Raw genomic sequence first — 11,781 nt, forward strand, 5'->3', positions numbered from 1 at the left:
TTGGTTTGGAAACATAGTGAAGCGTGGCTTACTGGTTTTGTTAAACATAAATATGTATTTTTTATTTAAACGAAATGAAGCATGGCTTATTGGTCTGGAAATGTAGTGACTTTTAAATGTACCTGAGGTGACTTTGAATCACCTTATTTGTGTTTTTATGGATATTACTGAATGGATGTAGTGCGTATCTCGTATTACAAACCGATATCGATACATGCCCCATATCGGATATAACGTTTCTCCAAAGCATTTCTTCTACGGCGGTGTTTTGTATGATTTCTGTTTATTTGATAAATGGTGCCATGCCATTGCCAAATCAACATTTATCCCATCATGTCCATCATACATAGGTATTCACAAAAGTTGGTCTTGATTTATGTGCACACCAACTGTTGGGGGAAGTTTCATTTTAACACTTCCCCCAACGGTTGAGCATTTATTCACTGTTCTGCTGATGTGGCGCCTAATGATGCCTAGTTGTCAATAAATGTTTTATTTTGTACTCTACTTTTTTCTTATTTGATTGTTTTTTTTTCCTCTACTTTTTCCTTATTTGATTGTTTTCTTAAAAAAAAACATCATTTTGACATTTTGGCCAATATTAGCACCTAATGGTGCCTAGCTCACACCCCAAATAATATTATAAACTGAGGACCTTATAGGACCCCAAGGCATAGTCATTTGTTGAGAAAATGGTCATGATATCAAAAAGCATGTAAAAATCATAGTTTCTTAGAAAACGGTAATCTATTATAAAGCTGATACTTGCCATGGTTATGGTGCAAAGTTTGATTATAATGTCAACTTATATCATTACCTTTTATTTAGGGAAAATTCCCGATTAATAGCCTGTACTTTGGGCCTAGTGTCACTTTGGTCCCCGAACATTAAAATGTGACAATTCAGTACCCGAACTTTCAAAACGTGTCAATCTAGTACCTACCGTTAATCAACTGTTAAGTTAAGTGACATTTGAAAAAGGCACTAATGCCCTTCAAGTGTTATCTAATTTTCTTTATCGATCATCTAAAGGTTGACAAAAAATTAACAGTCCCAAATTCTTACCTTTTCTATTCAAAAATATTTACAAAAAATTAACATACCCCAACTTTCTTGGATAGAAGAGACAATGATTTAGGACTGTTATTTTTTTGTCAACATTTGGATGGTTGATCAAAAAATTTAGATGACACTTGAAGGGCATTTGTGTCTTTTTCAAATGCCACTTAATAGCTGATTAACAGTTGATTAACGACAGGTACTGGATTGACACGTTTTGAAAATTCGGTACTGAGTTATCGCATTTTAATGTTTGAGAACCAAAATGGCACTAGGCCCAAAATATAGGGTACTAATCGAGAATTTTCCCTTTTATTATTTACATATGCCTTTACACTAATGAATTGTAACATTTATTTTCCCCCACAACATATTTGAAAATATGCCACAATATTTTTTTGAAATTTTCACTCTTTTAATTACATATAAATATTTATTGAGATTCTAACATTCCTATGCAATTTAAATGATAATTACAAAATAATCTTCGTTTGTTGCAACTCCCGTAAGCTCCTTTCACGGCGCCCTTCAATTCTTCATATCGTAACTCAGAAGTCAAAACTTATCTCTGCTCTCATCTAGCACCACCATTGTTGCTTCTCTGTTCTCATTTGCTCTTCATATCGTAAGCACCCCTACCTACCACAGAATTTGAAGAGCTTGTAGAGCGGCATCGGCATAGGGATTGTGCTAAACAAATCAATATGGGTAATTCTCTATTTGTTTCCAGACTCGAATTGAAGGGTATCATGTTGTGTTGGTGACTTGAATTCAACGTTTGATCGTTGAAAAAATCTTGAAGGCAAAATGTGATAGTGATATGTCATAGAAAAAGTTGAAAAAACCCTGAAGGCAAAATTTCATAGTGATATGTGATAGAAGCGAAGGGCGTAGTATTCAGTCTCACAGGATATTGGATCTCACAAATATTGAATTTCACAGTAGTCGATCTCGCAACTCATTTGAATATTGCAAGACTCGCAGTAGCCTGGTATCGTAGATTGATGTCACAAATGGGACTCGATGATCTCCGAGATCGAAATCAACTAGAGTGTATTGGGAGCTTGAGCTTTAGCGTGAGGCTGTGACTGTAAATCACCATTGCTGGATTTATTCTCCTAGGTTATAAGCCGATCCACGCAAATCTATGTGTGTCAGGTGTGCTTTGTGTGTTCAGTTTTGCCAATCCGTTTTAAACCTCAACACTGTCTTGCATCACAACTCATAACTGCAATATCTCATAACTACGATGATGCGTAGATTATACACATTTATTGATGTGGTTAATAAATTACATACACGACCACTAGAAAAAGAGCTGAAGCAGGTGCCAACTCTTGATATGGACAACGTTTGCTTCAACCTCGACCTAGAGGTTGTTTAATTGCTCTTGAATCCTGAAGAGCATAAATAATACTCGGATGATTTCCTAATTTATTGTCTTTTGGATTTGTTTTCCAGAAATTTTTGCACTCGATGACTATTTATAGCATATAAACATCCTTCTGTACCTGGTTGAAACTACGATCCCAAGAACAGAACAGTTTGTCGGTAAGTTGATTTACATTTTGGATGCATCTATTGAACAATGGGGTTCCATGGGAAGATGGTGCATAGTTTTGATGGGCATGAAGGTGTTTGCATGTTGAACAGTGAGGGGGGCATTCTAGTAACTGTAGGAAGATTGGGTAAGCAACCTTGTTTTTGGCTGAACTTTGCCATTTCAAGTTGCAGAATTTCCTCCCTTATTCGATCTTCAGATGCCATTAACACACTTTGGTTTGATGATGGTCTGATCATACTTGGGAGGAGCAAGAAGGACAGTAACAAAGATTCAACCAGTAAGCCTCGCTGGCATTTCAGTGAAAGCCAGACCAAGTGCCAACTGCAATAGCATGACCAATTAGATCTCACTTCATATATTTACATAGGATTATGTTATAAGTAATACAAATACAAACATCCATATCCTATGGTACCATGAAGGTCTTCATGAATTCATGACTCTTTTCATTGAGACAACCAGAACTGGCCAGCGATGTTATCCAGACTTCATCCGACCTTACTGGTTCATCATTATCATTCCTGTGCCAGCTCCAGAGTGCATGGGTTGAATTCATAATCTTGAGTTCACCATGACCAAAGCTTGCTTCACGGAAGACTGACCATTCTGGTGCTGGATTTTTGTATCTGCCAATCCATTTCAAAGCAATTAAACAACAAAAACAGGCTAAAATGAACATGGAAACATGTTCAGAAATTCATTCTTCTCGTAACTGTGATAACCAGGGGAAAACACTAAAATGTTACTTACAAATTTCATTAAGGCAGCCACAGAGATCATTTAGAGAGTTGCATAAAGATTGATTCAATATATAGAAAAATAAAATATTTGAGGGCATGCAGGGTCGTTTCCAATAAACAACCAAAAATGCCAAACTTACAATGAATCTTTAATTAAATATTGATATTTTGTTACAAACTAGTATGCCTTTAAGGGTTCATTAACAGAATTTGTCAACACCTTTTAAGAAATATATAACTACCAGATGAATGAGTTGTCTGGAAAAACAGAAGATATGGCACCAATTATATTCTGGAATCCTTGCTAACTCAAAAACAAAAAATGAATATATGTATGATACTGCAACATTAGCAAGAGAATAATTCAGTAAGAACTTTAAACAAGGATTTGATCTGTATAAAGAAGAAGGTAGGGAGAAACACACCCTTGAGCTAAGCCTTCTCTGTTTCCTCCATCACCAATAGTTATGTGGACAGCCCCACATGAACTTGGCTTCCCACCATACACACGTTTCTGTCACTCAAGTTACCAGATTATAATAAGCCATGGTTTTAACCTTTTAGGTCAAAACAACAAGTAGGAAATGTGATTCAGCATCATCACTTACTGAGCGTTCATAAGCATGGACATGGCCAGTGAATACAATGTCTACACCAGCAGCATAAAGTAATTTCTCCATGGAAGCCATCATGCTGTCCCCTTCACCCTGATGAGCCTTGTTGCTGTTATACCACGGTACATGAAATGAAGCTAGCAGCCAAGGTGTCCTTCGCCTGTCTAGTTTCGAAAGGTCAGCCTAGCCAAAGCACAACAGCAAATTCTCTTTATACATACACACAAATAAAAGAAATACAAACTGCTCAACTTTCCCCACTTTCCAATCTCAAAGATATAAGGAGCCATGGTTCCTCTATTGCTGATAAATGCTAATTCACACCATGTTATATTCTCTCAAGTTGGAGACTATCTGAACACTCAATTTCCTTTTTGGTCTGACAGTTTAAGCATGTATTGTTACGGAGCAGTTTCTCTGCTCTATTCACCACAGAAAGGGGAAAGCTGGTCCATTTAACCTCAAGAAATAATAAAACTATAACCCTTGCCATTAAGAGAATGGAGTATGACTAATGAGCCGTAACTAAGTTGTTTAGGAGCCAGATTAACAACAACAAACCTTCAGCCAGCCATATTGATCTGAGTACTCGTCATGATCTGCATAAGAACCAAGCATGATGACATGAACTCCTGCAGCTTCAAAAGAATAATACAGATTGGAACTTGATCCACTTTCCTGGAAAGGCATCTTCCATCTGGCATTGTAGGAAGCAAACCCTTCTTTGAAGAGTGGAATGCTCTCCTTGTCATGGTTTCCTTGAGTCACCATCCATGGCCTAGCACTAGCCAGTGGCTGTAGCAGCTCACCAAACGTATCCCATTGGTGCTGCAGGTAATCAGCGTAGGAGAGGTCCCCAGGAAGCAGATGAATGTCATATTTGCACTGGCCTATATGGTGTAGAGTTGAGCTAGTCCATCCTGTCTGACCAAGATCTCCTGCCACAGCGAAAGCAAGAGGGAATTGAGAGGGAGGAGTCTTGAGCTGGAACTCAGGGCCCTGTCCTCCACACCGGTAAAAGTAAACAGTATTATCTTCCAGTGGTCCAATGACAGTGTGGTGTATCTTTCCTGAGCTATAGAACAAGTAACTGTAGGATGTGCTTTCTCCTTGAGATGCACAATTGTATTCTCCAGATGATGTTCCATATTCAACCAACGAAGGGGAGTTGTTGTCATCAGTGATCCATGTGATGCGCATTTGCTTCTCTCCTGCTAAAGAGATGTGAACCTGCAAACTAAAAAAGAATTAAGGAAAGAAAAAGACAAGACGAGATCATACAAGTGGAAGAAACTAATTACCATTAATCTAGAAGAGGCATAGCCCCGATCAGCATAAGTATGAAATTGAAGAAAATTCATAATTATTTATAAATAAAAAAGAAGAGGAGGAGGAGGAGGAGATAAAGCATCTTTAATTACCTACCTGCTGGGGAAGAGAAGAATCCCTCGGCTTCCATGGAAAATGTAAGGTTTTTCGACGCTTGGGCCGAACATAATCCGCAGTTACAGTTGCAGTGAGGAGGAGCAGAATCACAGTTAGGATCAATTTTGGTTCCATATTGTGCTTCCCCCGGCCCAGAGTTCTAAGCCGCGAAAGCACGGGTTTAACAACCTAAAAACAAAAATTGAAGCTTGCCCAAGAAATTAGAGAAAGAAAAGGGAGAGAATGATTTGGGCACATCGCATTTCGATGTTTGATAGGCACGGACCTTTAAGAAAAGAAATGTCTGCATGTCTGTCTGTCAGCGATTCAGCAATTCAGCAATTCAGAATGTGTATCTGTTTGTCTCTTTTAATTGTGTGAAGCTTGCTGGTGGCTGGTGCTTCCCAACCCAACTTATTAAAGAATGGGTGTGTGTGCCTACACCCTACATCTCATCATTTCATCGCGCTCCAATGTCCAAAGCAAAACAGCACAGAACAACACGTGACGCTCACTGGCCGCCATACTGCAGTTCTGGTTCAGCGGGTTCGATCCCGTTCTTCCTTTTTCTTTTTGAAACAACAACAACAACGATGATAGTGATACAAGGAATAAAGCAAATTCAATTATCAATTGCATGAATCAATGAAATCACAAAATTATGCTTGAATTTGCGGTGTAGCGAGCATTTCAATTTCAGAACCGTTTTTCCTGGAGAGAAGAGAAGCAACCGAGCAAGCAATAATTGTGTTGTAGTGGTTAATGGCTGTGATTTTAGGCTTGTGGGGTCCGTCGGATGGCTGTGATTTCAAGGTTTTAGTCTGTGGTTGCTTTTCTACTGTATATCTCTGCAGTGTAAACGCTTAAATATGAACAAGCAAATTATGGAAAAGTAGCCGAAAGTGCAATTCAATTCAATTTGGATAAGCTTTAATCGGGAAACAAGTGAATCGTAAAAATTGAGATACCTATCTCAAAAAATATAGAGGGGAGTACATACATACATATTAAACACTACGTGGTCCAATCTAAGTAATACCACAAAGTATGAACACTACGTGGTCCAATCCAATGCATGTTTCCAGATACTTTATCAACGTGGGAGTTGTCGTGCACCCAATACACGACCCTATGGTTTTGTTAATAGAGATATGGGAAGAGTTTCTAGCTATATGAGAGATTCAGAGGATGTTTAGGCAGGGAATCTGCATGGCCGCCCCACCCTCCAAGTAAAGAAAATGTTTCTAATGCAGAGTGAGAGTGAGATGTAGATGTGGGGCACGTGTGGGAGTGGGACACACTCTGTGACTGTGAGCGCCAATCTGAACTCTTAGGCGGGTGATCGGTGATTCACCCTGTTGTGGCCAGCGTCTTGTGGTCAGCATATCCGAACGTTGAGCACTTAGCTGGACAAAAACTTAGCAGACAACTGAAAAGGCAATGATGACTTGTTTAGTTGGTAGATAAGTTGAGAATTATATCTACACCCAAGGTTTTTATGGGTCTGGTTCTCAGGTCTAATGGTTCGACCATTCAAACTGAATGAATAGTCAATTTTAATAAAAAAAAGTAAAAATCGATCAAAAACCATTATCCAGATTAATTGTTTTGTCTGCCTCAATCAATAATTCACTGACTAAATCAACAATTTTGGGCTAAAAAATGATTTTGGACTGAAACAGAACCTCTGTTTTCCGGTCTAACCTTCCAGTCCAGTCCGGTTTTGAAAACACTGTCTAGTATCTACATCTACATCTACATCTACATTGGATGCTTATAAAAGAGAGGGTGCATGTGACGCTTTGGGGATCGGGAGTAATGGAGAAATGCCATGACGTTTCCGCGAGGTGCAGGATAACGACACCAAAAGAAGAAAAGGTTTTGATACTTGATATTTCATATTTCTTTGACTTCACTTGATTCAGACCTTTTTCTTTTTCTTAAACCGCCCATTCATTATTGGCATCTAACCGAATTCGTTCATCTTGTATTGTTTCATTCATTACTTGCATTCACCCCACAAGGCTGTCAATAAATCGAAATAGTATGCTAATCCAATATGGATTATTGGATAATAAGTTTATAAAACTAATCTGGATCCCATCGGATTTGAATCCAATACATAAAAATCCATTAATCCCTTTGATATACATCAAGACAAATATGAGTACAAATATACTCGAATGACAAAAACAATAGAATGTCCTGTACTTATTTTTTGGTAGTAGATTGAAGTATACAAAGTCCCATAAAACATTCTCATTACTTTTGTCATTATTCATTCTATCATGGTTAATTACAATATCAGTTGATTGGAAATGTACAAGGATTAGGATAAAACTGAAAAAAGATATTAATATTTAGGTGGCGTTTGATAACATTTTTTACATCTCTAAAGTTTGAAATATCTGCTTTTTAGATGCAATGCTTATTTGGTGTTGCATCTGAAATATAATTTGAAAAGTTTTTTCATATCTGAAATTGTAAGACCTAAGCCTGCCACTTAACGTGCTCAGACACGTTTCAGACATGGCCTAAAGTAAAAAATACCCCTACCCCATCTCTCTCTCTCTCTCTCTCTCTCTCTCTCTCTCTCTCTCTCTCCTGTCTTCCCGCCATCACTGCTGCAACTCTCAGCAGTAGGGCTGGTTCTTTCCAATTTTAATCATATTTTAATAAGTTTTTTATTTTTATAAATTATATTTGCATTAATTATTAATTATTTTTATTTTTATTAATCATTAAATATTTTAATAGTTTTAAGATATTAATTTGATAATTATTAATTTTTTATTGCTTCATGGTCTTTATTACTATTTGCATTATTATTTAACTCATAATAATTTATTTTTAATTTATAAATTGATATGTATTTTTCAATTTTATTCTTATTTTAATAATTTTTTTTATTTTTATAATTTACTCATATTTTTTAATATCATTTTGAATTTAATAAATTATTTTTTATGCAATAATGCAAATCGAACTCAAAATTACCAAATAGCCTATTTTAGGGGTAAAGTAGTAGAATCAATGAGTTTTAGATGCTGAAGGTTTCATCCAATACAAACAACCTTCTTTATTCAGAGCTTCTAAAAGTCAAAAGCAACTATGTCTATTTTCAGATTTCAAGCACTTTTAGTATCTTTTTAACTTCCAGGTTTCAGATTTTAGATTTATCAAACGCCACCTTAGAGTTCAATTATGGTGCATTTACTAATGTTTGTTACATGTTAAATCAAGATTTCAACTAATTTATATCTATTATTAAAAAATGAATGGGAATAGAACTTTTGTTTTACTAAAATATCCAGTTTTTGAATTTGGTCCCTCTCAAATTCTAAAGACATAAATGTTATTTGAATAACCATTTTTTCTTCATTAAAATCTCTCTCATTAAATCTTATATTTAAGGTTTTAATCCCATTATTGTGAGAGCATAATAGCCCTTATTAAGTCTTATATTTGGGGTGAATAAGTAATTCAACCATATGGGTTAATGGATTAATCCATGATGCCATAATTAAATAAAACTTTTAAAATATAAAATATATAAAATAAAATATATAAAATTTGGGCACATCTCTAATGCTTTATATTAAACATAATAAATAAAAATAAGTATAATAAATAATAATTATTCTTATTGATGTTGGAATGAAATATAAATTTAAAACCAAACCAAAAATAAAAATTATTTTCGTACTAGTGGGTCAACAATTCAATTATTTTAGTCAAATGTGTCAATCCTTGATATCATGATTAAATAAAAATTTAAAGAGATAAAAAACACAAAACATTATGTAATAATACATAAGTTTTTTTTTAAAAACATTTAGGCACTTTATTTAATATTTTATACTAATCATATTAAAGAAAAATAAGTGTGATAAATAATAATTTTTATTAATGTAGGAAATAAAGTTTAAAAATTTAAACTAACAAAAAATAAAACTATTTTCTTGGTGGCGGGTTAACAGTTCAACCTTTGGTCACATATGTCAACCCTTGATCTCATAATTAAATAATAAAAATTAGACAAAAAGATAAAAATACAAAAATATGGAAATTATAGAAACTCTATATAAAACATTTGGACACATCTTTAGTATTTTATACTAAAAGTTAAACATGATAAACGAGAATCAGTTTAACTTTTTATTGATGATGGAAATAAAATACAAATTTAAAACTAACCAAAAAGTGAAATTGTTTTCTTGTTTGGCGGTAGATCAACAATTACTTTTAGGTCAAATGTGTCAACCCTTAAAATCATAAGTAAATAATAAATTTAGAAAATATAAAAACAAAAACATATATAAATTATGTAGAAAACATTTGGGTATATTTCTAGTATTTTATATTAACTAACCATACTAAAGAAAAATAAATGTGACAAAGGATAATTATTTTTATTGATGATGGAAATAAAATACAAATTCAAAACCAATCCAAAAATGGAGTTTTGTTTTCCTGTTTGATGGCAAGTCAACAATTCAACCTTTCAGGTCAAATGCATCAATTGTCGATGTCATAATTAAATAATAAATTAAAAAAGATAAAAAAACAAAAAAATATATAAATCTTGTAAAAACTTTTGGTTATATCTCCAACATTTCTATTAATTAACCATACTAAAGAAAAATAAGTGTGGCAAAGAATAATTGTTTTTACTGATGATGAAAATAAAATACAAATTCAAAACCAACCCAAAAATGGAGTTGTGTTTTCCTACTTGATGGTGAGTCATCAATTCAACCTTTCAGGTCTAATGCATCAATTGTCGATGTCATAATTAAATAATAAATTAAAAAATATAAAAACACAAAAAATATACAAATCATGTAAAAACTTTTGGTTATATCTCCAATATTTATATTAATTAACCATATTAAAGAAAATAAGTGTGAAAAAGATTAATTGTTTTTATTGATGATGGAAATAAAATACAAATTTAAAACCATTAAAAAAATGGAGTTATTTTTCTTGTTTGGTGGCGAGTCAACAATTCAACCTTTCAAGTCAAATGTGTCAACCCTAGAAGTCATAATTAAATAATATATTTAAAAAAGATAAAACACAATATATAAATTATGTAGAAAACATTTGGATATATCTCTAATATTTTATATTAATTAACCATATTAAAAAAATAAGTGTGACAAAGGATAATTTTTTTTATTGATGATGGAAATAAAATACAAACCGAAAACCAACCCAAAAATGGATTGCATTTTCGTATTTGGCAGTGAGTAGCAATTTAACCTTTCAGGTCAAACGTGCCGACCCTTGATGTCATAATTAACTAATTAATAATGAAAATCAGATAAGATGAAAACACACAATTTTATAAAAATGCAAAAAAAGAAAATATTTGAGCACATCTCTAGTATTGTATGATGATGCGCGATCTGGTCGATCCCTACTAGAGGACAACTTGGACGTTGGTTTAGAGATGCCACCTGGTCGAGCTGCAAAACAAGGCAATCAGAGTGCTTGGGGTACTTTACCCGATGTGGGCACTTTGATGCTTAAGACAGTGATGTGGAGATTTAAGAGAGTTGAGAGCTTGAGTGTAAGGGAATTCGAGAGCTAAATCGACTGTACCTTGTGAGGCTGGAGGCGAGACCTTTATATAGGCAAACTGCCGTGGGCCTCACAATGCGTGTCCAAGATCACCGGCCCGTCTAACCTGGAGTTAGCTTCACACTCGAAGATGGACTCTGAGTAAGCTGATAAGGCTTATCCATGTCTGTCCAAATTGGACAGGTGAAGATAAGATCCATTGACGTATACCGTGATCTCAAGGAGATTAGAGATAGCTGGCTTGCTTGTAGAAAGAAGCTACATGGCACCTTGGCAAGTTGGTGGATGTAGTGAGTTGCTCGGGCTTCAGTCTAGTTGAGTGACCTGAGGTGACTAGGATTGCTGAGGTGTCCGAGGTCGTTGAAGTGTCACCGTATCATTCTGTCGCTCCACGTGTCATCACATTATTGGATGGGCCAAATTTTCCTTCATCAATTGCCCCCAATCCCGAGCCCGATGTAGTCAACTCAAGGCGGGAGTATCATCGAGCTGAATGGATTTGTCTCCATCTTCAATTCAGCCTGGTCCAACCAATGGTTCAGATCTGATCGACTCAACTGGCTTGACCTTAGGGGGTGCGGTCACATCTCGGGCACGCACGGACGTCACACGAACATTAAGCTTTGTGGACGCAAAAAATGTGCTCAATTGATTTCTACCTCAGAATATGAATAGTTGCACCACTGGGAGCCGTCAGACCTGTTTGATCTAGACTTTTCATGGTCAATTAAGGTGGCTATAAATAGGGCCCTTGGGAACCCATTTCCTTTGTCCCTTTTTGAGCTCTAGAGCA

At 35.2% G+C, this 11,781-nt stretch overlaps 1 protein-coding gene across 1 annotated transcript; it reads right to left on the minus strand.

Moving 5' to 3' along the window:
- Positions 1-2,950: 2,950 nt before the first annotated feature.
- LOC148878218 (purple acid phosphatase 18-like) lies at positions 2,951-6,193 on the minus strand. The gene is made up of 6 exons (XM_088951220.1): positions 5,689-6,193; positions 5,403-5,591; positions 4,539-5,207; positions 3,972-4,160; positions 3,789-3,877; positions 2,951-3,249 (listed from the first exon to the last, which is right to left on the minus strand). The coding sequence occupies exons 1-6, from the start codon at positions 5,710-5,712 to the stop codon at positions 3,030-3,032; spliced, it is 1,380 nt and encodes a 459-aa protein (XP_088807346.1). The 5' UTR covers positions 5,713-6,193; the 3' UTR covers positions 2,951-3,029.
- Positions 6,194-11,781: the final 5,588 nt, after the last annotated feature.

This window comes from Nelumbo lutea, chromosome 1 (genome assembly GCF_056320005.1).
Source record: "Nelumbo lutea isolate HS-2025 chromosome 1, American lotus-T2T, whole genome shotgun sequence".
Classification (NCBI taxonomy): domain Eukaryota; kingdom Viridiplantae; phylum Streptophyta; class Magnoliopsida; order Proteales; family Nelumbonaceae; genus Nelumbo; species Nelumbo lutea.

Coding starts and splice junctions, on each gene's coding strand:
- LOC148878218 (XM_088951220.1), bottom strand. CDS start 5,712: ATGCAGACATTTCTTTTCTTAAAG. Junction 5,208..5,402: donor ATTCTTCTCTTCCCCAGCAG/GTAGGTAATTAA, acceptor TTTAGTTTGCAG/GTTCACATCTCTTTAGCAGG. Junction 3,878..3,971: donor TCCATGCTTATGAACGCTCA/GTAAGTGATGAT, acceptor CTTGAGTGACAG/AAACGTGTGTATGGTGGGAA.